Genomic DNA, 25,879 nt, shown 5'->3' with positions numbered 1-25,879 from the left:
ATTACGCGATGCTTTTCTCGCTCGAATTTATTTTGTTTCTTCTAGGAAAATTCTTAAAATTTGTTCCGGCTATGAACGTTGTACATACTTTTATATAGGTCTCGATGATTTTTTCTCAGGAAAAGTCATAAAATTAGTTCGGGCTCAAATTCTTTTTTTTTTGCGGTTTGACTTTTGATTTCTTCTAAACGGAAGGCAAACTCCTTTATCGAACTGCAAAACTGTAAAGGTCACGAAAAGCGTGATCGACTTCTAGTTTCGAAAGTGAAATTTAATTTTCAAATTTCCCAGCGATTTAGTTCAATTTTATCGAAAACGTGCTAGTCACAATTTTTTCTAAAATTTTAAATAGCTTTAAGGGCATCTATTTTTTCATAAAACTATTTTTTCTGTTTGATTGCATTCATTGTCTCTGTTCCAACTATGTTGGCTTTGTTTTCTGTTTACTTGCGTTCATTGACTCGCTTCCAGTAGATTCATTTTTCGCGGTTTGATTTTTGATTGATTAAGAGTAATGAACGTTGTGAAGACTCATATAGGTCTTGCTGATTTTTTTGTTGTTTTTTTTAGGAAAAAGTCCTAAAATGCTCTAATAACTCCAGATGTTCATTCATACTTATTAATGCATTGATGAATGCACTTAGGTATATATCCATTTTTTGAGTTCAATTGAAAATCATTTGCTGAAAGTGACGTAAATAGCACTCTCCAAACACGAACGTGGAAATGGTGCGAAAAAACGTGATCGATTTCTAATTTTCGAATTTCGGAAGTTGAGATTTTTCAAAAAACAGTTCGGTGGTTTTTTTTTGTTTGATTGCATTCATTTACTCTTTTCCAACTGTCTGTTGGCTATATTTTCTGTTATATTTGGGGTATTTTACGTTTCGAAAGGTATTTCTCAAAATTCGAAGAAAAAATAAATCCCCTTAAATCTCGTTGAATTTCTGAAACAACTTATGATTGGCACGTTTTCGATAAAATAGATTTAATTTGAGAAAACTGAAACAATAGATAAATTTTCGTTTCGCTGGGAAATCTGAAATTAACGTTTTCATAGAATGTATAGTTTTGAGTTTTAATATTACAAGCATAGCTGTCTAATAATTTTTTCGTGTTCAAATGTAATAAGTTTCATAAAGTTTTGGTTTTTTGTTAACAAGGGCTTGTGCTGAGCTATCAGCAATAATTTGGTGACAAAAATCCGCCTTTGAGTGATATGGTTCATTGATGAGTGATAAATTTATGCTTATAGTGTCGCGAGGAAAAGCAGAAAGAAGCTGCAGCTCGCAAACGTGAAAAACGGAGGCTGAAGAAAAAGCAGCAAAAGACGAACAGCAACTCTAATAACGACGCAGATAAAGATGGTAATGAAAGTCAAGACGAAGACGGAATGGCGAACGACAAGGATGAAGAGGCGACAGGTAAATTTGGATTAAGTTGAGGGTCGATTTGGCATGTCAGTTGTAGGTAAAACTTAACGTTCTTCAAAACATACCGCACGATTTGAAATAAAAAGTTTAGAAAGTAGCGTCCATGATTTTCTTATTGGGCTATATTAATTTCCATTTCGTTCAACTTTCTTCTATTAAATAGCTTACTTTTGAAGGAAAATAAAAGAAACTTTATAAAATAGTCTTTTACAATTGATAATTTTTTTCTAATTGTACTGCTTATTGACATAAGCTCAATTAGGATCAATTTGATTTAATCTGTGATGTTTTTCATGGAAAAGTAGCCGACAATTCTGGTGCAGATCGGAAAGCAGAAAAGAGTCAGCAACTGTCAGGTAGTGGAAAAATTGGTGGCGGCAGTATGCCCAGTAGTGCAGCGGGAGGCATCGCAGGCAGAAAGATCCTGAAAGCTCAGAGCTCAATGTCCAATGGAGTTGTAGAGGATACTTCGAAGGACGGAGGAGATGCTGACGATGAGACAGGTATTAATATACTGTCATATTGTAAGGATCTCGTTCTTTGAATGGACTTATTTCCTGGCTTTGACGTGGACCAGTTTTATTAATCTCTTAATGGTCTTGCCATGTATGGACTAGGAATCTTTAAAAATACTTTATTGAAAATTATTTGAACTCATCTCCGATCTAGATTCTAGACGTGCTATTATTTCGGGTGTTATGGAAGCAAAATTTCACCTTTCAACTAAGGGTCAGCAACTTATTCTGTAATTTTTGGACTCTACATTGTAAGATCAACTTAAATTGATTCCAAAAAATATCGTACTCAGTGTCAATAAGTTTTTTGTCATTCTATTTTTCTAGCAATAAAATTACAAGCGGTGCTGAAAAAGCTTTCTTAGATTTCTGAAAATAAAGTTTAAATAAAAGTCGATTACAATTATAAATGTCCATGGGATGTTTTAAGAGCAAGAGCCATTTAGATCATGCAATCCGGTTGCTTGTCCTTTTTGGTTCTCTTTTCCATTTAAATTTAATATTATGAGTCTCAATTTGGTGATATTATTTATTTAATCTGATTAAACAATGTTTTGCAGACTATGACGCGCTTCTGGGTATGGTGGATTCAGTGTCTCTATCCAGCAGTGGCAATAGTTCCACTCAGACTTCAATGCTTATCCGGAGCTCAAACAACGCCACACAAGCAGCCTCATCAGTAAACAGCAACAACCACAACAACAGCAGCAGCTCAGTAGCGAGCGGAAACAGCAGCAAGAAAAAGTAAATTACACATTTTATTATTGTTTTTTTTTGTAGTCGATGAAGGTTGTTCAGACTCTTATGTAGGTCGCGATGATTTTTTTTTTAAATTCTTGAAATTTGTTTAGGCTCAATTTTGCTTTTTCGCGGTTTTTCGTTTGATTTTTTCCAAGTTCAGTTCATTTCCATTGTTAAAAGGAAATTAAACTCCACTCTGAAATAACCAAGGTGTAAAGTTCACGAAAAACGTGATCGACTTCTTGCTTCAAAAGTGGAATTTAATTTTCAGATTTCCCAGCGAATTAAAAAGGTTACCTATTGATCCAGTTTTCTCAAATTGGATAAATTTTTTAATAAAAAATTGTCGAGCATGAATTGTTCTTGCAATTCAAGGAGCTTTAAGAGCATGTTTTTTAATGAAATTTGAGAGTTTTTTCAATAAAAAAGGAAGTACCAGAGTCATAAAAAGGTTTTTTTTATACTTGCGTTCATTGACTTTTTTCCAGCTGTCTGTTGGCTATGATATTAGGCCAGAGTCATGGGTTGTTTTCATTTTGCTTAAAAGAGGTCAAGATTTTTGCAAGAAAATCAGATACAGATGAGGAAACAATGTTCATTTTTGATTTTGATAACTCTTGAACTTTCACTTGATCTGAGACAAAATTCCTTGATTGCTACGGATCTCATAAGGTGGTCTGAAGCAGCCAATAGCAATGTAGATTTTTTTCAATTTCGAAGTATAAGCCATAACCATGAATCATTTGTTTTAGGAACAAGAAAGAGAGCTCAGTTGTCGCGCAATCCGCAGCAGGAACGCCATACAGTCCAAGACGGGCCAAGAACAAAACAGCCCACCATCAAGTCACCAGTTCCAACAATAAAAACAACAACAACAACGCAGTTCCATCGACTCACGCAAAAATGCAGCGTGAAAACTCATCCTCGAGCTCTGCAAATACCCGATCTGGGAAAAATGCAGGGGGCAATTGGAAAAGTAAAAGCAGTGCGAGTAGTCGATCGGTCAGTGGAAGTGGAGTGGGGGGTAATCAGAGTAGTAAGAAGCAAGTCATGGGCAGCAGTCATGGACAGAATAGTATGTGTGGATCTATGGACATCAGTGGGGGACGTGAAGATAAGACACGGTCCGGATCTACCAGTGGAAGTAAAAGGTAAAGTTTTTCACAAAAGAATTTTTTTTTGCAAAAAGTAAGTTTTTTTTAAATTAAATTGGTTTTTGTGGAGGTGAAGAATAATGTCTACTACTTGTAAGTACGCAACTGCTCCTTATTTACCAAAGGAGCAGCACGCAACTGCTCTTTTGCTAAGTAATTGCTTTGCAATTGACTGTTCGAAGACATTTTTCTACTTCCAGTTCTTCGCAATGCCACTCCGACGTTGTCATCTCAAATGGACCCCAAACGTCAACGCCTAGCTCCTCGGCAGGAGGAAGAATCAGTCCGTTTCCATCCACCTTGAAACCCCACCCCTTCAACACAAATATTAGTAACGCAACCAGCAGTCAACACCAACAGTACTACTACAACATGCATTACACTGTATCGAGTGGTAGCTACTCTCGAGGAACTGTATCGACGTTCACGCAGAGTGCGAAGAATCAAGATGCTCAAAACATGAACAAAGTTGCAGTACCACTGAACGTGAACTTGTCCCCCACAAATGGGGAGGTAATGCCGCCGACTAGTGGTAGTAATAGCAGCAGTGGATATCTGTCGGTGACTCCGACTAGAAATGGGTCCAGTAATGTGAGTCCGCGGAAACCGGCGAGACGCGGGGAGGAGGGCTGGAAAGAAGTGACTGTGTCGAGGAAGAGTTTAATGTGAGTCACGTGCCCCTTAAATTTTGTTAAATTTCAGTTCAAAATTTGCAATTCTGCAAACCAAAAGATGCGTTTAAGCTTTTAAGACTTTCTTTTGACTCAAGCCAGTTGGGCTCTTCAGGTATCACCTTGAACTTATGTGATTGATGTTTCAGGTACCCTTTCACATACGAGTTAGATTTCGTTTATCTTTTCGCTCTTCTAATCTGCTAATTCTTTCTATTTCTAGTTCTGTTTAATATTTTAAGTCGCAACGTTTGTTCCTTTAAGTTTTCAGAAGCTTTGTGAAGTTTTAAATTTTATGATGTAATGTTTGACTTCTTAAAATGGAGCTGCTTTCTCGTAACAAACACATGAATAATTGAATCAACGCGTATGAAAAACGTCTTCTCAAAAATAGGTTACTTTAATTTCGATTCAATACAAACGTTATCGCTTATATCTATTGTAAAATCCGTAATTTTGCTTTTAATTTAAGTTTGTATGATATAGTTTTCACCCTTGGTGTAACGAAGTGAGTGAGCGAAATGATTGAGCTTGTTTAGTTCTAAGAAGACAGTAGTTCCTGGAAGTGCCATCAGTCGAGTGATCGGCAGACAGGGCTGCAACATCAACGCCATCCGGGAGGCCACCTGTGCCCACATAGAGATAGACAAGCAGTCTGGCAACGGAGGGGCACACAGTAGTGGTAGTAGCAAGGCAGACAGACAGCTAGAGAGGGAGAGAGAGCGGGGCAATAACAGTGACAGAATCGTCAACATTCGGTCGGTGAAATGCGATTTAGGCAGTTTTTTTAAAATAATTTGACAGCAACGCATCAGGTTTTGTGATTTCCGTAAATTAATTTTTTGTTCTGTTTTTACGCAAGCGGAGTGTGGTTTTAATTTTTTTGTTTTCAGAAAGAGCGATCATAAAAACTTCTGGAAATTCAAGAGATTTAATAGGATTTATTTTTGTCCTTGCTTTTTATTGGTCTCTCTGAGTTCAGTGACCCGCCTCCGACTGTTTTATTTGGCTATGTAAAATCTTATATTAAAAGAAGCTGTTCATAAATTGCATAGATTGTTGCGAAATATTCAAAACTAGCTGAAAGTAGACCGGGAACTGCACTTTGAATCTTTGGTAGACTTTGTGCATCTTCACGAGTTAAATGCAATCATCAGTCTTTGGTTTTTAATGGAAAAAATGTAGCTGAAAAATGGAAGTACTACGTTATTTATGTTATTTGTTAAGAAATGTGGATATTTTTACGTAAATGCCTTTTTGAAAATTTGGCTCAAATTCAAAATGGGATCGGTGATTATAATGAAATGATAATTAATGTATCAGTGAAATGATTCTAGCAATTAGGTAACCAAATTAAAACCAACCTTAAATTTAAGCAGCCATAGGTAATAGATATAATGCGGTAGCAATTACGCGATGGGTTGTGTATTTGCGGAGTTCAAACAAAGTTTTATGGGCTAATATACTACTGAATAAACACGGTATTTCTTAGCTGAATGGTGACGTTTAGTCGAATGGTGTTCGGATGCGTTGCAAATTGCATGTTCTCAGCTTTCTACCCATCCTGTTTTGTGTAAAATTTAAGAGTGCAGTTTGATGCCAAAGTGCACTTTGTGATTCTATTGCGTCTACTTATGAATTTTTTCGTGTTTTTGATTGTATAAGTTTGTAGATATACTTTTTAATTTGATACAGGGGAGGGAGGGGGGGTGTTGATGTTGTTGTTGAAGTAGAACTAAGAGCGTGCAATAGAGCCTGCTCTGGTAGAATAAAAATGTCAACGAGCAATTCAAGTTTCGTGTATGCAATTGTGTAATTAGATGCTTCATTCAGTCCAATTTTGTAAGAATGTGCAAAACTTGGTTGCCTAACTTTAGAAGTGCATTTTTTCTATGAACTATTTTAAGTGAGCTAGGAAATGCAGCTGACAGAAATTAATTCTAGCCAAACAAGAAAAAAATTTAGTGCATTAAAACAAAATTATGCAGAAAAAATGAAGTGCAGAAAATTTGAGATGAAAAAACGACTCGTTACAGCTCGTTTCCATCTTTCTTTTTATACTGAAGAAAAAAAAACGAACGCTACTAGAGAAATTAAAAACAAAATATGAGAGAAATATTTTGAAAAGAGAATATAAGTTGGTTACTACTATATTAGTTTTTTTCCCATCGATAGTGATGTACCTAGTTTTTATCTGAGAAAATTACAAAAATTTGGAACATTTAACAAAACAACTAAAATAAGCTCATTTTTCAATGATTTTATTGATAAATTTGTAGCAGTTTTCGCAAAATTATCTGAGCCGAGCGAGAAAGTGTGATGTGAATTTGCATCTCTCAAAGAATGAAATGATAATTTTCAGTACTAACTGGTTCTTTCCGGATCAAAATATACGAGTTTTGTTCCTTTGATGTAAGGGGCTCACTGTCTGCCAGATTTCAATTTTTTTCTGTTTCAATTCATGAGTCAGACAAAAATATGTTTCCAACGTTTTGTTTTCACACAAGGAATGAAAAGATTTTGTGATCACAAGTTTTCATGTCAATTGTTTAGTTGCGTAACTTTTTTCTCCATTATATGTCCAGTTGTTTCTTTTTACGTTTTATACCGTTTGAAGCCAATCAGCAAGAGATACTTATACTGAAGAAAAAATTAATGCAAACAAATGATTTTCAAAATTCTAAATTAATCACTATGATACCTTATAAACTAGTGGACAAAATTAAATGCAAATTCAGGTTTTTTCGCTCTAAATTATCTCTTCAATAACCATCTTGGAGAACAATTCCTTCGATTTTCAGTAAAACTTTAACATAGACCAAGATCAAATCATCAGAGCTACCCTCTATGAAATTATGAGAATTTGGTTTCACAGACTTACCAATGAAATCTGGGTCGGAAAATTTCAGATTTCTGCATCGTAGTCAACACATTTTTGAATAAGCGGAGTAAAATTGTTTTCCAGCGACGTTAAACTTTCTCAGCGAGAAAATTGAAATAATCAGTGTGAAACTTTTCTTGAACTCGTCATTTCTTAATTATTCACGCGGATTGAAAAATTTAGTGCAGATGACGAAATCTGTTTTTTTTTCAGACCCGGATTAAATTGGTAAGTCTTTGAAAACAAATCTGGATAGTTTCATAGATGGAAATTCTGTGATTTTCTCTCGGTCTATGTAAAAACCAAAGTGGACATTAAAAACAAGCGTTTTAGAGAGTAAAATCGTGAGTTTGCGCTCAATTTTGTCCACCAGAGTAACATTTTTTCATTCGTTATGTGAAAACTACACGTTAACAACACAATTTCCGACTGACTCAATCGAAACAGAAAAAAAATTGGAAATCTGGCTATCAGAAATGGAACATCAGAGGAAATTTTTGTACTTTTATGATCCGGAATATACCAGTAAGTATTTGAAATGTTTGTTTCATTTTTTGAGAAATGCAAATTTTCAATTGTGCTTGTGCGGTTTCAAAAGTTTTTTACAGAAACTGCGAAAGAATAAATGAGCTTTTGTTGATGTTTCTGAATTTTATGCAATATATTATGAGTTTTTCAAAAAAAAAGAATTAGGCAAATTACAACCTCCGGTCAAAAGTTGATATATTTGTTCCTTGTCCATGCAAATGAGATGTAATTATTTTGTTCAGTGGCAGCGCAGAATCTGTTAAATGGGCTGAGAAGCTGATCGACATTCTGATCCAAGACCCGACAGTAGACATAACAGAGCATATTCCGAAGAATCTAGCCCAAACTCTAACCCACTCCAATAACCAGAACCTGAATCCGCAGGGATCCTTATCGTCGGTAAGCTCCTCAGGAGGAGTTATGGGACATTTTACATCCTCTGCGCCGGGTGCTAAAAAAACATCGCAAAACGGTTCTATAGTGGGAGGACATGTCAATAGTTTCGGTCAACCGGTCTCGAGTTCGAACCCGATCCTATCCGGAGCACCATTGACGACAGGAAACTACTCTTCATTCGGGCCGAGTAACAAATCAGGTAGTCAGATGTCGGGAGCTCCAGCAGTTATAGCTATGGAAGCGTCCCGAGGGAACGGAGGAGCTGGGAAGACTCATTACCCGTCAGTTGGAGTTATTGGTAGCAGGCCGGTCGGATCGAGATCTTCGTTTTCCCAGGGTTCCAGCCAGAACAAAAATCAGACTGCGTGGAAAACGGGAGACGGAAGTATGGAGAATAATGCCGGAAATTACAATGCGTTCAGCTCAATTTTTAACCAAGGCTCGGCAGCTAAGATTTGGCAGGGATATCTGGACTCGAATGTGGAAACAGGAGATGGAAGGGGTTATGGCGGATTTCAAGGACAGTTTGACAGCAGAGGGCATCATTCAGGTGAAGATTCGTGGGTCTAGAATAGATTTATATTAAATTTCGGCCGAGGCTATTAATTTATAGAACATTTTAACGGGCGAGTAATTTATTTAGAAGTAAATAAGAAAATGTGCCACGGTAGCAGTTCCAGCAAATCAATGTTTTTGCCAAGAAGTTTTTTCCATTAAAGATCGAAGCAGGTTTTTCAGGTAGCACGGGCAGTTCATCTGAGAAAATAAACTCTGAATCTAAACATTCTGGAAAAGAAACTGTTGAAGCAGGTTTGAGAAAACATATTTTCGGAACTTAAGATGTATTTACTTGCGCTATAAGTTGAGTCAAAAAGGCGAAAATGTTTTTTTTGGGGGATTATATTGACTTGCCGTTCATTGAGACACCCTGGCTGGTCACCCTGATTTATTCGTGCCATGTATATCATAGTGATAACTATTAATGTCCATTTTTTAGCGACGAAGTTCAAGTCTAAACTCATATCTTGACTGGCGTTTAATCATTAATTGTTTAAATAATCTAAGTTTTGCTTGTTTATGGAAACCTGATTTTAGACTGCTTCGGAAGTTTTCTGCAGCATGGTTTAAATGTTTTATTTTGAATGTGTAGATTCGAATCTGAAATCATCTGATTCGCGTATGACTTCATCTGCAGTGGGCGGTCCATCGAGTAGTAACAAACAACAGTCGAGTAACAACTCACAACCAGGCAGTTTAGTGGGAGGATCCAATATGAGTCACTCTGTCAACATACCATTGGACACTTTGTTCAACAACAATAGCAGTCTAAACCCCCCAGAATCGGACCCCTCGTCTCTCTTTTCTTCCGTTAACTCTCAGTCACCTGAATCAAGTCAGTCAATGACTGCATTGTCCAATAACCCAACTGGGCCAGCTAGCCTAAATGTCAGTTTGAACTATCCGAACACAACGCCGACCGGACGTCCCGAGAAGTCGAGGAACCCGTCAGGTAATTCAGTTCACGCCGCAGGCGATGTCGCATCACCGAAGGTGTCACCGCCTCTATCGTCAAGTCAGGCGTCGACAAGTCAGTCGCAATCCGCACCAGGTGGACACGTGGTGTCCTATAACTCTGGTGCCCAAAAAGACATTTCGGCCTCGAGTTCCGGTCTGTTAAGTGACTCGTCGGCTCATATTCCGACTTCTCAGAATCAACCTGGAGGTCAGCAGAGTTCGGTTGGAAGTGAAAAGAAACATGGACCTGCCCCGATTGGGTTTGAAAGAAAGGCGCCAGCGGCTAAGTCTGCACACGGAGGTGGAATTCAGTCGCAAGGAAACCTGGGTTAGAAATTTAAATAGGCGGTTGAAGTACGAACGAATATAATCAGGTCTCGGAAAACTTCAGTTTAATTGCTCCTAAAGTTTTTCATTATTAGCGTATGGTAATACAAAATCAGATTAAATATTTTTGTTCATTGTTGATCACTTCTCAAAATTTTAAAGAAATCCGTAATTTTTGATATGATTGAGTTTTAATCAATTATATTCCAAATGTTAATAACACAATGCTGAAGTCATTTTTGAAATCAATGCTAGGTTTCTCTGGGCTGACATCAGGAAACAACCAACACTTAGGCCCAATGTATAGCAGTCTGGAGTCGAATCACACACCTGACTTGTTCAATTCGTTCTCAAATTTCAACATGGACAAAAGCAGCCAGCAATTTTTGAACTCTTTCACTACCCCACATGCACAGAATCCTATGACACAACCATCGCAACAACAGCACCACCAGTTACCCAATTTCTATAACCAGCACCCATCTAATGCACCTTCATTCTACCCCCAACCCTCGTCAGGCGTTCAACCCTCAAACGACCTCCAACAGAATCCGTCAGTGTCGATGGGTGGGGGTCAACAACAACAGATGAGTAATGTGGATCCGACAGCTGTTGGGGGAATGGGTGGGGGCATGATGAGGCACGAAGGGGGAGCGGGGAATATGTCTGCTGGGGTTTCGGGAGTGCAGGGAGGGGGAGGGGCTTCGATGCATAGTCACTCTATTCAGAATATGTACTCATCGCAGCAAAATATGAACGTAAGTTCAACATTGGGTTTTTTGGAGTAGTGATAGTATGTTGAATTCAAGTTAATAAGGATTCAGTGCAGTCGAAAGAAAAAACGAATAAAAAAGTGATTTGTCAAAATTATAAAAATTGGTCCTAATTTATTATAGTAATAGACCAAAGAGGTGAAAGTGTTATTATTCGAATAACGTACTCAAAGGCTGAAAGCAATCGACGTGTATTTAGTTTTTCAAGTAACATGAATTTTCCAGGGTAATTTATCTGTCTCGCAGCAAATGGTCGCCTCTGGAAACTCACAACACATGGGTGCACTGGCCCCTGGATCCATGAACCAGTTCCGGGTCAACCCAAATCAGTTCTTCAATCCTATCAACCCACAGTCTGGCAACCTATCCCAGCAGCAAATGCTCCCAAGTCACCACTCTGCAATGAGCAACCCAAACGGACCCCAACCTAGTATGGTAAACCCAATGGGATCCATGCATAACGGGGGGTTCCTTCCCTTTGGTGCTTCGAATGGGAACAGCAGCAACATGAACATGAACAACGCACTGGGTCTGAATTCGGCCTCAAGTGGCCGCGGTGATCTGCAGTCGTATGCAGCGGGAGCACAGGGGGGTTTTGCGCCCTTTCTCTCGAACGGAGTGGGCATGGATTGTGACAGAGGAGTGATGATGGACGAGAGGTCTCTGAATTTGAACTTGGCTGCCCAACATCAGTTTGCTCACAATGGAGCAGACACGGTGAGAACATTCAGTGTTAAACTGGAACTGTATTTTTATGCTTGTGTGTGTCTGTGGTGAGTTGGTTATTCTTCAAAATCAGTTCTCCAATTAGTATTGAAAAAACAATTCAGAGGTTTTCATTTCTGTGGTTGGGCAGCAATCAGCAAGTCTGTGGTTTGAGTTTCGTAGGTGGCTAAATTTTTTTGTTTTTCAAAGTTTATTTTTGTTCCGACCTTTTCTCGAAGTGGATAGGAACAAGGTCTTGTTCGTTTTTGTTTTGGAAAAAATCTTAAATTTTGTTCGCGCTCAAAAATTGATTTTAGTAGTTTGACTTTTGATTTCTTTTTCAGTTGTAGTTTTATATTTAAGTCCTTTCATCTATGATTTGGATTTCTAAAACTATAACAAAATTTGTCTCAGCGTCGAAAAAAAATTGATATGAACTTTTCGATTATCAGAATAATTTGATGATACTAAATTTATCACTCTGAATATCAGCTCTGTTTAGTTTTAGTTCATTTTTCACCTTATTTTGGATATTATTGCGTCTCATTCGTGCAATTTTTAATCTTATTCAATTACCCTAATTTTTTCTATGACTTATGGAATCTTTTTCTATGTTCGAATGTTTATATTAACTGTTAGTGATTACACGTGCGGAGCGTAGTGTGAGAGTACATTGCAATTTCTTTCCAATCTAAGTCGCAAATGAAAGTGCTACTTTTGCTGGCATTTTGAATCAGTAGGCTGCATTTGCATTATAGTACCATGTGCTTTGAATTTTGATTAGTAATAAGTTAATGCAGTGGATGGTTTTGTATTTTATCAATAGAACAAAAAAAACAGCTGTTTCATGCAGCAGTATAATAATTACGCTTGCGATTAGCAAGCGTTATCAAATCGGAATATAGACTTTTCGTCGGGTCAACAACCTCTTCGCGTTATCAGAATCACTTGATCTCTTGGCTTATGATGAATTGAAATTTGTTAGTATCTGCGGCACATTTAGTCTGGAGGTAACGAATACGCCTGGGACGGCAAAGGTCCTGTTTTAAATCTGACCAGGTCCTGTTTTTTTTTGTTCAAACGGGAAATATTCCGTTTAAAAAAATTGTCGGCTTGTTTTTCGTCTGCTTATATTTTTTCGGCTTTGTTGTTACATCTTCCATTTTTTTGCTGCATGAGTTGCTTTTATGTTTTCGTTGCAGTAGCTTTTCTGTGTTTTCATTTACTCCTGCAGTTTGTATTTCTACTAGCCTTGACTTCGTATATTTCCTTATTTTTGCTTAGAAAGTTTTTCTGTCTAAATGATTTTGGCTTATATTTCATCGGCCGGCTAACTAACCTAATTTTGGGTCGTTCGAGGGAACCATAATTTATATGTTTTCCTCCGGATCGCACAAAACTCAGAACCGAATTTATAAATCTCAGAATAGAATTTATGGTTCGAAGTTTTTCATGACCACATTTTTTTGCTCGAAAATTGTTTTTGATTTTTCATTAAATGCCGTCGAATATGTTTCTGGACGTGTCTGCCGCAAATAGAACATCATTCCAGCAAAATTTTGAAGCTTTTTATATGTAGTTTCTTCGAAATTTTTTCCGTTTTGCTTGGTTTTAGTGGCTCTTTTCTTTCCTCTCTGGTAGCTTGCAATGCTTTTTTTTTGCTGTATTTCAAGTAATGCGAATCTCAGCTTCGCCTCTGTGTTAAAATTTGCCACGTCAGAAATTTACTTCTTGAGATTTTTGAAATGCTTATTTTACACGCAATTTGGTGTGATAATTTATTCCATGCAAAATTTAAGTTTTTGTGCATTTTAAAGCGCTTGAATTTTTGCGGCTGTCTCGGTCGTGGCTGCGAAGTTGCAGCTTGCCTCTGTGTCTGAACATTCAGTGCTACTTGCATAGCAACCGGCTTTTCTGTTAAATGTGAGCGAGTAGTGAATTGGGCGAGTAGTTTTTTCTTTTTAATTTCAGTTCTTTTCCTTTGTTAAAAGGAAGGAGTTTCCTTTATCGGACAGCAAAAGTGTTTTTGTCACGAAAAAAATGATCGACTTTTAAGTTCGAAAGTGATATTTAATTTGCAGACTTTCCAGCGAAATACAAAAAATTTGTTTCTTTTGATCCAGTTTTCTTAAATTATGTCATATTTATCCAAAAAACTGCTAATCATAGTTTGTTCTAGAAATTCAATTAGTCAGTTTTTTTTCTGTTTAGTTGCCTTTACCGACTCTTTTCCAGCTGTCTGTTGGCTATGTTTATGTATTTTGTTCGTGTTTTTTTTTTCAGGAAAGCTCTAATGGAGCAAAAAACGCGAGTGAATTCTGGTTCCAAAAATGGATTGTTGTTACATTTGCGGAAAATTTCCAAAAAATGCGACTGAAATTTGGTTCCAAAAATGGATTATAAATACACTTGCGAGAACAAGCGTCTTGCAACCGGGAACTAGTGCAAGTGTCTTGTAATCGGGAACTAGACTTGTTTTTCATTAAGAAACTTTTACAAATCTTATTTGCTTTTCTTTCTTGCTTTAGTCTTGAAGCTTAATAACTACCAGACTCGATCCCACTTGGCCTAGAGGTAACGTCGTTGCTTTTGCACCCTAAGGTCAGGGGCTCGAGGCTCGTTTAGTTTCTATTAGGCGTGAGTTATATCTGCTTAAATTAAACGCGTTCAATGTTGCGCAGCATTAGTGGCGCAGTAAGTTGATGGAGAAGTTGCTTAGTGCATGTAGTTCGTATTATGTGGAGTGCGATTAAAATGCCTTTCCAATACTTAAAAGTTGGAAAAATTTGATTGTTTTTCACCGTTTTTGTTGAATATTTTTGAAGTGAAGCTTTTGGGATTTGTATCGTCTTTGTTTTTTTTGTATCGCTGGTGGATGAAGGTTCCGCTTCGTCTTGGTGTTTAGAACAAGCTTTTAGACTTATTTACTGTGAACATTCGAAACGTTGCTACTAAAATTGTACTTTTATAATAAAAAACATTCTGTAATGTGCTCGATTCGTAAACGAATTTATTACTATTATCATCATTAGAAACGGCTATGACTGATCAACAAAAGATGCATCTGGTAAGTAAAGAGGTGGAGACGTTGTTTCAGAATTTAACTAATTGTTGTCTTCTGTTTCAGATGTTCTCGTGGGGCCAATCAGGTGTAGGCAACGGCGACTATAACCAAATGTAATCAGCCGAAGAGAAATCGACCCACGAATTTACTACCTACCACCCTCGACACTCTGCTGATATGTTTCCTATTACACGCGAGAACACCTATAACGATATATTACTACCCCCACTCTTGAATAAAATCAGGAGACACGATACAACCATTTCCCTTCTAAACGAATAAAAACATGACTGGTTACAAAATTATGCAAACGTGACAATATAGAAGAAAGCGTCTTTCAAACGTAGAAGAAAGCAGCACGCTTCGAAACTGAACCCACCCAAACTCAAACCCAAATTGTGTACTACTGGTGAAAAGAAAGCAAGAGAGCAGAAGAAAAGAGTAAAGAGATAGTTTGAGGAGTGTATTGGTAGTGCATTTGATAAACTATAGATTGATAAGCAACTTGCATTTAACCTGGTTTCTGATCTGAACAACTGAAATAGTCTGCTGGTACCGATGATTCTTATATGCTATGATGGAACAATTACGTTAATAATCCAATTATTGTAATAAAATTTTTTCGTTCTGAACTGAGTTTTTAGCCTAAATTTTACAAACCAAAGTTAGATCCCAAAAAATAAAAATATCCGAAATTAAATTTTGGTCTGGGATCTTTTTAGCACTATTCCCACCCTCCCGCGTGCCAAGAAGAATTCCATAAATGTCTAAATTTTGAACATGCCAAACCGTTCGATAAATTTGAAGTCGGAGATTTACTAGGTACCATACGAGCATAAGGTTCAACAGGCCGTAAACGTTATTGATAGCGAACATATCGGGCGTAAGGTTTTAATTTAATTGGAGCTGACAAACCAGATTTTTTTCCTTAAAAGCAGGCTTCTTAGTTTCGGGGGAAGCAAGTGTTTCGTGTAATCCGTAGCGAGTCATTTTCCTGTAAATAGCGTTTTTGAAGTTGAATCGCGGAAGTCAATTGCTTAAATTAAGTAAGCTGGATAAATAAGCAGCTTTAAATACAATTTAGCGTTTCACAACACAACAGCTAATTGCATGGAGATTGACATAGTAATTTGTGACTCCGAGTTAAATGGGTATAAAAAGTTCGAATTATAATTTTTACTGAAGTAAGTTAAACTAACTGCCAAGCATTAGAGGGCCTGTAAACGGTGTGAACAATTCTTGACTTATGACGTCTCGTCCTGTAGCAATCTTACTATCCTCGATAACCTTATCAACTTAGCATGTAGAAATTTCACTTATTCATTTTCTACTCACTTCGGAGAAAAAAAGTTCTCAGCAGATGACAACCAACTATCCGCTATCTACGTATTACTTTTTCTTTATATCATGACTAGATTGATATCATTCAGTTCAAGTTTTTTATAAGAGTCGATGAACTATGTTCAGACTCTTATTTAGGAGCTGTGTTTTTCTTTGAAGGAACAGTCTTAAAAGTTTACTCCGGCACAAATGTGTTTTTTTTCGCAGTTTGACTTTTTCCCTTAAAGTTCATTATTTCCTTTGTTAGAATGGGGAAATCGATCAGCAAAAGTGTTACGGTCACGAACAAACTTGATCGACATCCAGTTGTAAAAAAGAAATTTAATTATCAGATTTCCCAGTGAATAAAAAAAATGTGTCTTTATGCAGTATTCTCAATTGGTTCTAAAAATTCAAATAACTTGAAGGACATAGTTTTATTTTAAAATTCGATAAGTGTTTTTTTTAAATAATTTTTTCTGTTAGCTTTTGTTTATTGGTTCTTTTCCAGCTGGCTTTTGGCTATGGTTCTTACCTTGAAATTGCTACTAGCAAGGATTTCTTTAAGTGTGGGATGTCTTCTTGGCTTTTGATTTTTCCGAACTGAAAGTTTTACCATGATCTTGCTGTTAATGAAATAATGTTTAGCCAAAAAAAAAATATTCAAAAACAGTTCATAAAGTTGAAGAGTTACACAGAGTTAATCAAAACATAAGCGCTTTAGCATGGTGGCAAGTGTTGCCTGTTTTCAAGCTACCTACTTTGAGCAGATGCAAGCAGACGAGACGTGTAATCTGGTCGGAGGTTTAGTTCCTGATTTTTTCTATCTAGAATTTGTTCTCCTCATAACTGAAACTGTACTTTTCTATCTACAAAAATGTCAATCGTAAAAGTTCTTGAAACTCAAAGAGCTCTATAGTGGTAATTTTTCTCTTTAAAAATTATTTTTTTTTGCAGAGGTGAAGCGGAGTTTTGCACCACTTTTGATACAACACACATTAAAAAAACATAAGTCGAAAAAAAGTTAAGATGTTGAAAAAAAACTAGGTGCGCCAAATTTTTTTAAAGTTTTGATTAAAAAAAAACAATTAAAGACCCAACTGAAGTTGGGGGTACGTGTTTATTGCGGCACGAAAAGTAGGATTTCAAAAATTGGGCTTTGATAAAATCATTAGTTGTTTCTCTACTATAATAAGTTTGAAGAGTAAGAAAGTTAGAAACAATCAATTTTCACAAGGAGATAACTTTTTTGTAACAAAAGTTTAGGGAATTGCTGCTTCTGCAGGAAAATTTATTGCATCTCGTTCTTTCAAAAGCTTTTTAAACCATGAATTGATTGTGTAAATTTTGAGAAAAATCAAAAAATTTCTGAAAAACGGTCGAAAGATCTAACAAACGTTCAAAAGACTTTTCCAAAGCCATGAATTTTTTCTGCAAACAGCAGGTTCTGGCCGCTCAAGAAGAGAAGATTTCCAAAGCCGGGTTTCTCGATTGAACACAACCTGAAAATTTGCCCGGTAGTTTTCGCGTAAAATTATTAAGTTTCCAAAAAAAAATCGTCCATTTCAAAACTTAGATTTTTTTGCAGGCAATAATATTTTTAAAAAATAAACTGGGCCTTGCTTATTTGAAAGGTAGGTTTTCGGCAACCTGTTCAATTGATTAATCTTATAATACCAGATTTAGCAGGATAGTCAGCAAGAAAGTAGAAAACGGTTAACGCATCAAAAATTTGACAATACCGATAATCATGGTTTTTTTTGTGAAAAAATTATACAGAAACGTTATTCAGAAGGGATTCACGCAATCTTAAAATTCGTTTAACCCAAAACTTCAGGTTTGGCAGGGTAATTTTCGAGAAAAGTCAAAAATTTTACTAAAGAACGGTCAAAATCAAAACTTTTATTTTTCCGAGCGGCAAAACTTTTGGAGTCAAAAAATTTGTGCGTAGTCGCATAAATAAAGGAAGTTCACGAAACGCGTTTTGAGAATGAATCCTAAAATCTCAGGTATTGCAGGGTTGTTTTTGAGAATATTCAAAAAATTTAAACTACGGTAAAAAAATCAAAAGTTAGACTTTTCAGAGTGCAATAATTTCTTTTATAAAACTTTATGTTAGTGTCCGCTAATGCAGAGGAGCTTCCCATTGCCTGTTATCTCATTGAACTCACAATATCAGTTTGAGAAGTTAGTTTTCAAGAAAATTCACAAGATCCACATAACCGTCAAAAATCAAAAACTTGACTTTTCCGAGGGCCATAACTTTATGTGTAAAACAAATTGATCTTAGCCAGTTATGCAAGGGAATTTTTCTAAACAGTTCTATCCATTAAAACCAAAAACTCATATTTGAGAGATAGTTTCCGAAAAACGAAAAAAAAATTCAGGTCAAATTTTCCCCCACACTTTTTCGAAGGCTGTAGACAGAGGGGTCAATGATAAAAAACTCTAGGAGAGCATGCAGGCACACAAAGGAACAAGCGGTCTTTCAAATGATAATTTTTTTTGAAAATAAGAAGTTTTTGAGAAAAAATAAAGTTTGTCCAAAAATTTTTTAAAATATTCCAAATTTAAAAAAAATTGAAATTTAAGCAAACAGATTGGTAAAAATACAACCAACGTGAAAAGGGCAAAGGAAAGTCTCAAAATGGTTTCTCCTTGAAACGACAAAAAAACTAGATCATTGAACCAACAAATAAATGCCGAATTAAATTGCGCCGAGGATTTTTTTGTGCAAAAAAAAATAAAGAAGGAAATATGAAGTCCGGGTGAGTAAAATTACAAAATCTATGCGTAAATCAAACACTAAGGAGATCATTAAAAAATGGGCGTAGAAAAAAAATTATTCCAAGATGGGACAGCTAAGCCGACAAAAGATAGGCAGAAAAATAACTGGCCGTCAATTTTTTTTAAACTGAACATTTCCGTTTGAAAAAAAAGGTCCTGGTCAAACTCAAACCCAGGACCTTTATCGACCCAGGCACGTTCGTTACCTCCAGGCTAAGTTGGCCAGGAACGCTACGAAAATTGAATACCTTATGAAACAAGCTAGAGATGAGTCCAGATGAGTCCTGTGGACAAAGTTGTTTTCGGGAAGAGAAATCTAGTACCCGGTTGCAGTACCCTTGCTTATCGCACGCAAGGGTAATAGTGCACGTTAAAATAAATTATTATGATTGTTTTTTCTTGCATTATTTTAGTTTAATTATTAAGCGTCTGGCGCATCTGGTGTAGAAGTAACAAAACTGCTTGAGAGGGAAATTGGATCGAATCCCGCCGGCACCTGTTTTTTTTGGAAACAAGAATTTCGTTTTTTTTTCGTACAATCGCCGTCTGTTGACTTTTGTGACCTTATTTTCGCAAACTGATTGTTTTCAGTTACTTGAGATTACTGACTCTCAACTTATTTTTGCCGGCTTAGTTCTGGCAAAAATGACTTTTTTGAAAAATTTGAAAGTATTCCAAAAGCTCCTTGTAAAGTTTTTGATGATGCGGGTAGTTTCGTTTGGGATTTATTTGGGCTTTTTTGCAATTTTTGTTATACTATTTTTGAGATTTTTTGCTTTATTTGAAGATTTTTGTTTAATTATTTTTGATTTTTTCGTTTGATTTAATTTCAGTCATACTCGATCATTTGTGTATCACAAGTGGTGTGAAGATCAGCTTCGCCTCTGTATACAACAGTCTGTTGAGTATGTTTCTACCAGCGATAGTCAACATTTTACTCACAATATGTTGGCAACAAACAAAACTATTCGGTGTTGAAGGGTCGTTGCGAGTTTTTGAAGATTTTTTTCTTTCAATTTTCGGTTTTTTCTTTTCATTTGGGTTCAATCATAGCCATTTTGTTTCGTATCCCAGCCATTCTTTTTTGTATCCCAAGTGGTTAGAATTTTTTGCTCACATTTGGTTGAAAAATATTGATGTACCTCAAGAAAAAAAGTATTAAATTTTTAATGATGCAAAAAAAATCATTTAAAAAACAGTTCATTAAATTCAAGAGTAAAAAAGTGTTGATCAAAACACAAGCGCGTTAGCATGCATAGTTGTGTTTTTTCTGATGCACCTTTTTTTTCTAAACCTCCTTGCAAATAAAAGTTCTCGTTTTGATACTATTTTGCTTCAAAACATTGAAAAATTAACAATTTCTCTACGTGTTTTATTGGTGGCTATTGTCAGCTTGTTTTAAAGCTACCATCGATCAGATCAGATGCGAGGAGCTTAGACTAATAGTGTCTAGTCCGATGTTTCGATTTGATGTTTCGATTTGAAGTTTGATTTCTCTTGCTGTCGTTGTTTTTTTAAATTGCTTTTTTTCAGAGCTTTTTTCTACGGTGTCTTCTTTGTGTTTGCGAACTGCAGCTTCGTCTTTGTGCAAGCACTGCGACGTAAGGGTGAGGGAAAAGGGAGAAATCGATCAAACTATTGAAGACCGTACCAGAATTTGTTTGATGCACAAAGTCAATAACAGACATAGTTTGACTAATCAACTTGGCAGTGGACATCGATGAACCAACCTTTGTCACCCAGCTATAGATCATTTGATCAAGGTTCTCATAGATCTGAAAAAACAAACGCAATCAATTGCGGACTTTTTTCGACTCACAAAATGGAGAGAATACAACAGTCGACTCATAAGTTGAATACATAAATTGAACAACTGATCCCTAGATATCGATGAGCGCGTCGATGAGTTCTAGCTTAAAAAGAAAATCATTGATATGCAAAGAAACAAGAAAATCATAAAAAAGTTATTCAAAATCTTCGTTTTGTTTCCTCTTCTAATGTTGTAATGTTTACATCTGTTTACAATATATTTACAATTTTTTGCAACAGCTGGAGTTTGCACAGTTTTTTCATAAATCTGTTTATCTGCTTTTCTGTTGGCAACTGATAACAAAATAATTTAATCTATCTCAAGTTTTCACAATAATTTTTTTGTTTTTTCTTACTCTTTCTTTTATACTATTATATTGGAGTTTTTTACAACCCAAGAAAACCTTATGTGCTATTAAGTATGGTTATCATTTGCCATTTTGTTCAAATTAATTTGAATCTGTTCAGCTGTTTGTTCACACATCCAGATTATTCCATGCGTTGATATTTGCCAGCCACTGTCTTCTCTTCATCAGACGTTTGAGTCTGCTTAGCCTGGTATTTCGGTGGATCTGGATGCAGGTGCTCTCCTGCAGTCGGTTCTGGAGGGTAGGTGTAGTTTAAGGGGATCAGTCCAGCCATGGTTCCGCCCGCTCCTCGCTGCCAGTGACTTAGTTCTCGTTTCTTCTTTTCTGAAATCAACTTGTAATTTAGATATTTTTTTCGGGATGCCACATGACATACTTAAGGTTCTAAAAATAAAGTGAAAACCCATTTTCCCGAAAAGTACTAGAAAAATGTGGGTTTTTGAGAGATCGTTTAGAAGCAACACAGGGCCAAAAAAAGATTTATTTTTTAAACGTCAATTTTTTCGGTATCTATGTACTATATTCCCTTATACTCTGAATTTCACTTGGAAAATTGATAGCAAACTGGTTGAATCTCATAATTTCTATCCTGATTTTTTAGCTTTAGTTTTCCAAAACTCCATCTTCATATTTGAAAATTTCCGCCATAGTAAATTCCGCCATAGAAAACTCTAGAAATGTTCCCGGATTGCAAAAAGCTGCCTAGCAAAACAAATTTTTCTGTGAATATCTCCAGTGAGCACTGAGACAAGATTGGCAAAACGGCCGTCGCAGTCATACTACAGCGCTGATTTAAATTAGGCGGACAAAACTAGTAACAATGAACAACTTGACATTGGGGTACAATTTATACGGTTTAATTTTATATAAAGTTTTTGAATGTCTGGCCACCAGTCTCTCTTCTAATCACTGTTCTTTCTACGTCTGGAGACGCCTGAAATAACATGTGCAGTTTGCTTTCAATTTGATATAATACAGTTGATCTTTACCATAATTTACTTTCTCAACATTTTACTCTTTTTCCTACTTCAACATAGCGCAGTCAGCAGATAAAAAGCGGGGGGAGAGCCCATTGAACATTGTTTCCTTTTGGGATTCTATAACACTGTACCCACGACTTACTGGGTGGAATGGATTGTGAAAATCCATGGGGTGATGATAGCGAATTACGAAATTGATCCTGACGACTTCTACTTCGCTGCCACGCTAACAGCTCCCCAAGTCCCCGCATTGCCGGTGGACGTGAATAGAAGAAACTTAGTTCGAATCTTTATCTTTGTATTGGAGACAAAGCGCAGCGGATTTTTCAAGCCAGGCAATCTGGAGTGGACATAAAATCGTCGAGTGTTGGACTACATGGGTTTTTAAAAGCGTTTTTAAAAGTGAACGTAACGTGACGCACGAAGGGGGTTTTGTTTTATGGACGCAAACAACGAGAGCACGAAACGTTCAAAAGGTTCCACTTGGAACTCAGCGCCCTGGTGGGACGGTGCAATTTCACAAATGCGGCGGAAAGTGTATGAGATATAATTATTATGAACATGAAAGAATAGGATTGCCAGCAGGAGTTATCGGGTTCAGCAAAAACGCCGGAAGAAGTGAATAGGATTGCCTATGAACGAGGGAATAGAGAGTACAAGTCGTACACGGGAAAGCCAGCGGCATCAGCGCCATATATCAACATCAAGTTGGAGCCATTGAGGAAATATTCGACGGGGAACAGGTTATTTCCGAAACCGAGGGCGAAGCGGACGCCGAAACGGACCAAGGGGGTCAAACCCGAAAAAAATGCTACAATTGCGATGTTCCTAATTTTACGTTTGAACATTTAAGTTTTTGCCCAACAAAAAATGCTACTTGAAATGCATGCAGAAAAGTAGGAGATTTCGGAAGGATATGCTGTGGGACATGTCGGGAACTAACCATTGAAGAGGAAGAGGACAAGTTGGAATGGTGCAGGAAGAGCAAGAACACCACCGGAGCAAGCTAAGTATGGAAAGCAATAACCAAGAACAACCGGTTGGATGGGTGATTCATGAGATTGATGGAGAATACGGTTCGTCCACTGCGTGCAGCAAATATTTGATAATGGCGATAAAACGTAAGCAGAGAGTAAACGAAATCAAAATTCAAAACGCTAGAGTCCTGGCCAAAATGTGTGGCAAAAACAAGTGGTTGTGGGTTGACAGTGGCTCTCCGATTACTATCTTTAGCTTGCCAGAAGTAATACGAGCCATGGGAAGAGCCAATATCCATTTAATTCCAGAAAGGAATGAATTCTTGGGTTGAAACAACAATCGAATCCATATGCTTGGAAAAGCTCAAGCAACGATTGAGCTCAATGGTTGGGTCACTCATCAGAAGATCTCAATTATTGCAGGAAACCACTCATCAATCTTAGGGGGCAATTTGATGCGTTTACTGGAACTGGAGCTGGTCCAGAGGGATCGAGTGATGACAGTGACGGAGGACAACACAAATGCCGGGAGGAGCTTGAGTTGGATGAGTGGCAACCAGACTTCTGTAAGTTGTTTCCAAAGTTGTTTTCTAGAATAGGACATATACGAAAAGCCAAAGTACGGGCAGATTTCTTCGACATACTAAGAACAGTGCAACTGAAAAAAAACGGAGAGTGCCCATTAGTCTACAGGATAAAGTAGAGAGGGAAATAACGCGTCTAATTCAGGCGGGACGTATCGTAAAACTCGAAGAACGTTCGGATAAACATTCCGTGTCCCCAATCGTAATCACTGTGAAAAAGGATGGGAGTTTAAAACTTGCTTTTGAATCAAGAGAATTAAATAAGCAGGTTCACAAGAACAAGTATCAAATTCCCAATATAGAAGAATTATTGGACGGAATAAGCCGAATAATTGGTAAAAGAAAATACGGGGAAGTCTATTTTACAACTCTCGGTTTAACGTACCTGTACGGGCAAGTAGATCTCGAAACAAAAACAAGCGAACACTGTAACTTCTCATTAGTGGGGGGAAAGTCTACTGGTTTTTTTAGCTTTCAGAATGGACTTACAACGACGCCCGCGGAGGTTCAAAAATCATGGGTACCCTAACAAAGGAGGTCCCACAGGCAAAAGGAACCCAAATGAACACATTTTTTTTGTACAGAAAATTCCAAGAAATTCGACGTTGCAAAAGCGTCATGAAAACTTTGGAAGGCGAATTCGCAAAATCAAGTTGCGAATGGCTGGAACACGAAAAAATCTTTACCGAAATTACACCAATAATCCGAAAAACAAAAGCGATAGATGAATTGAAAGCTTCGGGGACCAGAAAACAGTTAAAACTGCTAATGAGTTCCCTGGATAGCTTACGCAAGTTCCTACCAAACCTTGCAGAAATTAACGAACCGTTAAAACAACTTCTAAGCCAAAATAACGAATTCATTTTGAAAAACGAATGCGAGGCGGCATTCGATTCTTTTAAGCGATTAGTGGCAAACAAAACTGAGCTTAAACTTTTCGAGATACACCGGGGAACGCGAATTGTGTGCGATGCAAGTCACTATGGCCTAGGCGCAATGTTGAAACAGAACATCCAAGATGATTTGCAACCTATATCATTTCCGTCAAGATATCTTAACGCATCACTAGCCGTCGTATGGGCGCAAGAACTTTACAGAAATTACGTTTACGGACGTTTTATACAGTCATCTCAGATCACAAAGTATTACTTATGCTACTAATTTCTTCGCCCAATGGTAATAAAAAGTTTTTCAGTAGATAAATACAATGATACGACAGATTTATGCTTTATGATTTTAAAATAGAACATCTCTACGGCTCAAAAATTTGGATGGTAGATTATTCCTATATCAATTTTAGTTTAGTATATCAAGATACCCCTCGTCGGATGCGCCCCCTAAAAGTCAAACTGACTCTACAATTACAGTTGCATAGAAAAACATGATAAATAAAGTGTTAAAACCGCCAACGGAAATCATAAAAAGTATAAAAAGTCAAAAATAAGGATATTTCCCGAACACACGCGCCAAAAGGGAGCGATAGAGCGCAGAAAAACATGAAACTACGTTACAGCCAAGGGTAGCACAAATTTCCGTTAATATGCAAATACATCAAGTAAACAAAGCGAGCCAGCTGAGGGCATGAATTCATGCGAGCAAACTTTAGCCAATGGCAGAAATGATTTTTGCATATCGCGTAATGTTTGCACGAGTGGAAAACGGAGAAACAGACTTCGTTCTCAAGATCTAAAAGCAAGTTACTCATTTTCTTTTCTGTGCGTCAATTTTTTGAATAACTCAAACTGCAACGATATGGCCCAAACTTTTTTTAACTTCAACACCAGATAAGCCGGATAAAAAAGAGCAATAATAAATGCCTCAATTCAGTCAGGAAACGTTAACCTCACTTAAGTCTTAAATCACCTTTCTAATGCAGTCTCAATACTGGGCTCAAGCAGCTCCGATTCAGATATTGAAGTAATCCCCAGGAAGAACTGCCTCAACATTCTACAACATTCAAGAAATTCAACATGACAATTTCGTTTCCCTCTAAATTCTCCGCTCTCTCATAACCACTCATAAACACCGACAAGTGGATAGATTCAGTGATATCAACGGACAGCAAGGTGGTGCGGAGAGTGGAACACCCAGGCGTACTTTTTCTAAAAACGGTGGGGCGAACATCAAGAAGGATCCAATTCTGAAGATCATTAGGGATGCAATCAGAGACAAAAACCGGAAAGCGAAGTAAATAATCACAAATCTAGACAGTATTATGGACAACTTTTTACTTTTCACAGACTTCGCGGTCCTAGAAAACTGCCTGTGGATGGACGCGAAACTGTAATACCGAAGGCGCTGGCGACCCTGATATTTAACCGACTACACTACTACCACCATGGCTGCGACAA

General features: G+C 37.1%; 2 protein-coding genes across 4 annotated transcripts in view; one reads left to right on the top strand and one right to left on the bottom strand.

The window, feature by feature from the left end:
• LOC134853337 (ankyrin repeat domain-containing protein 17-like) overlaps window positions 1–15,298 on the top strand; it is a 47,469-nt gene extending 32,171 nt beyond the window's left edge. Inside the window, exons 17-27 of one of the 3 annotated variants that reach the window (XM_063869312.1) lie at window positions 1,256–1,424; window positions 1,739–1,936; window positions 2,509–2,692; window positions 3,442–3,840; window positions 4,044–4,508; window positions 5,054–5,272; window positions 8,166–8,869; window positions 9,470–10,162; window positions 10,417–10,919; window positions 11,160–11,651; window positions 14,767–15,298. In XM_063869312.1, the coding sequence (XP_063725382.1) occupies window positions 1,256–1,424; window positions 1,739–1,936; window positions 2,509–2,692; window positions 3,442–3,840; window positions 4,044–4,508; window positions 5,054–5,272; window positions 8,166–8,869; window positions 9,470–10,162; window positions 10,417–10,919; window positions 11,160–11,651; window positions 14,767–14,820 (4,080 nt within the window). In that variant the 3' untranslated portion in view covers window positions 14,821–15,298. Of the gene's footprint in view, window positions 1–1,255; window positions 1,425–1,735; window positions 1,937–2,508; window positions 2,693–3,441; window positions 3,841–4,043; window positions 4,509–5,053; window positions 5,273–8,165; window positions 8,870–9,469; window positions 10,163–10,416; window positions 10,920–11,159; window positions 11,652–14,766 lie in introns of all 3 variants that reach the window. The other 2 variants (XM_063869313.1, XM_063869311.1) reach the window with 2 other exon arrangements.
• A 5,463-nt stretch (window positions 15,299–20,761) lies between these two features.
• LOC134853044 (uncharacterized) overlaps window positions 20,762–25,879 on the bottom strand; it is a 39,491-nt gene continuing 34,373 nt past the window's right edge. Inside the window, exon 4 of the mRNA XM_063868971.1 lies at window positions 20,762–21,311. Coding sequence (XP_063725041.1) covers window positions 21,109–21,311 — 203 coding nt within the window. The 3' untranslated portion in view covers window positions 20,762–21,108. The remainder of the gene's footprint in view (window positions 21,312–25,879) is intronic.

This window comes from Symsagittifera roscoffensis, chromosome 8 (assembly GCF_963678635.1).
Source record: "Symsagittifera roscoffensis chromosome 8, txSymRosc1.1, whole genome shotgun sequence".
Classification (NCBI taxonomy): domain Eukaryota; kingdom Metazoa; phylum Xenacoelomorpha; order Acoela; family Convolutidae; genus Symsagittifera; species Symsagittifera roscoffensis.
This window is presented reverse-complemented; position numbering and strand designations above follow the sequence as displayed.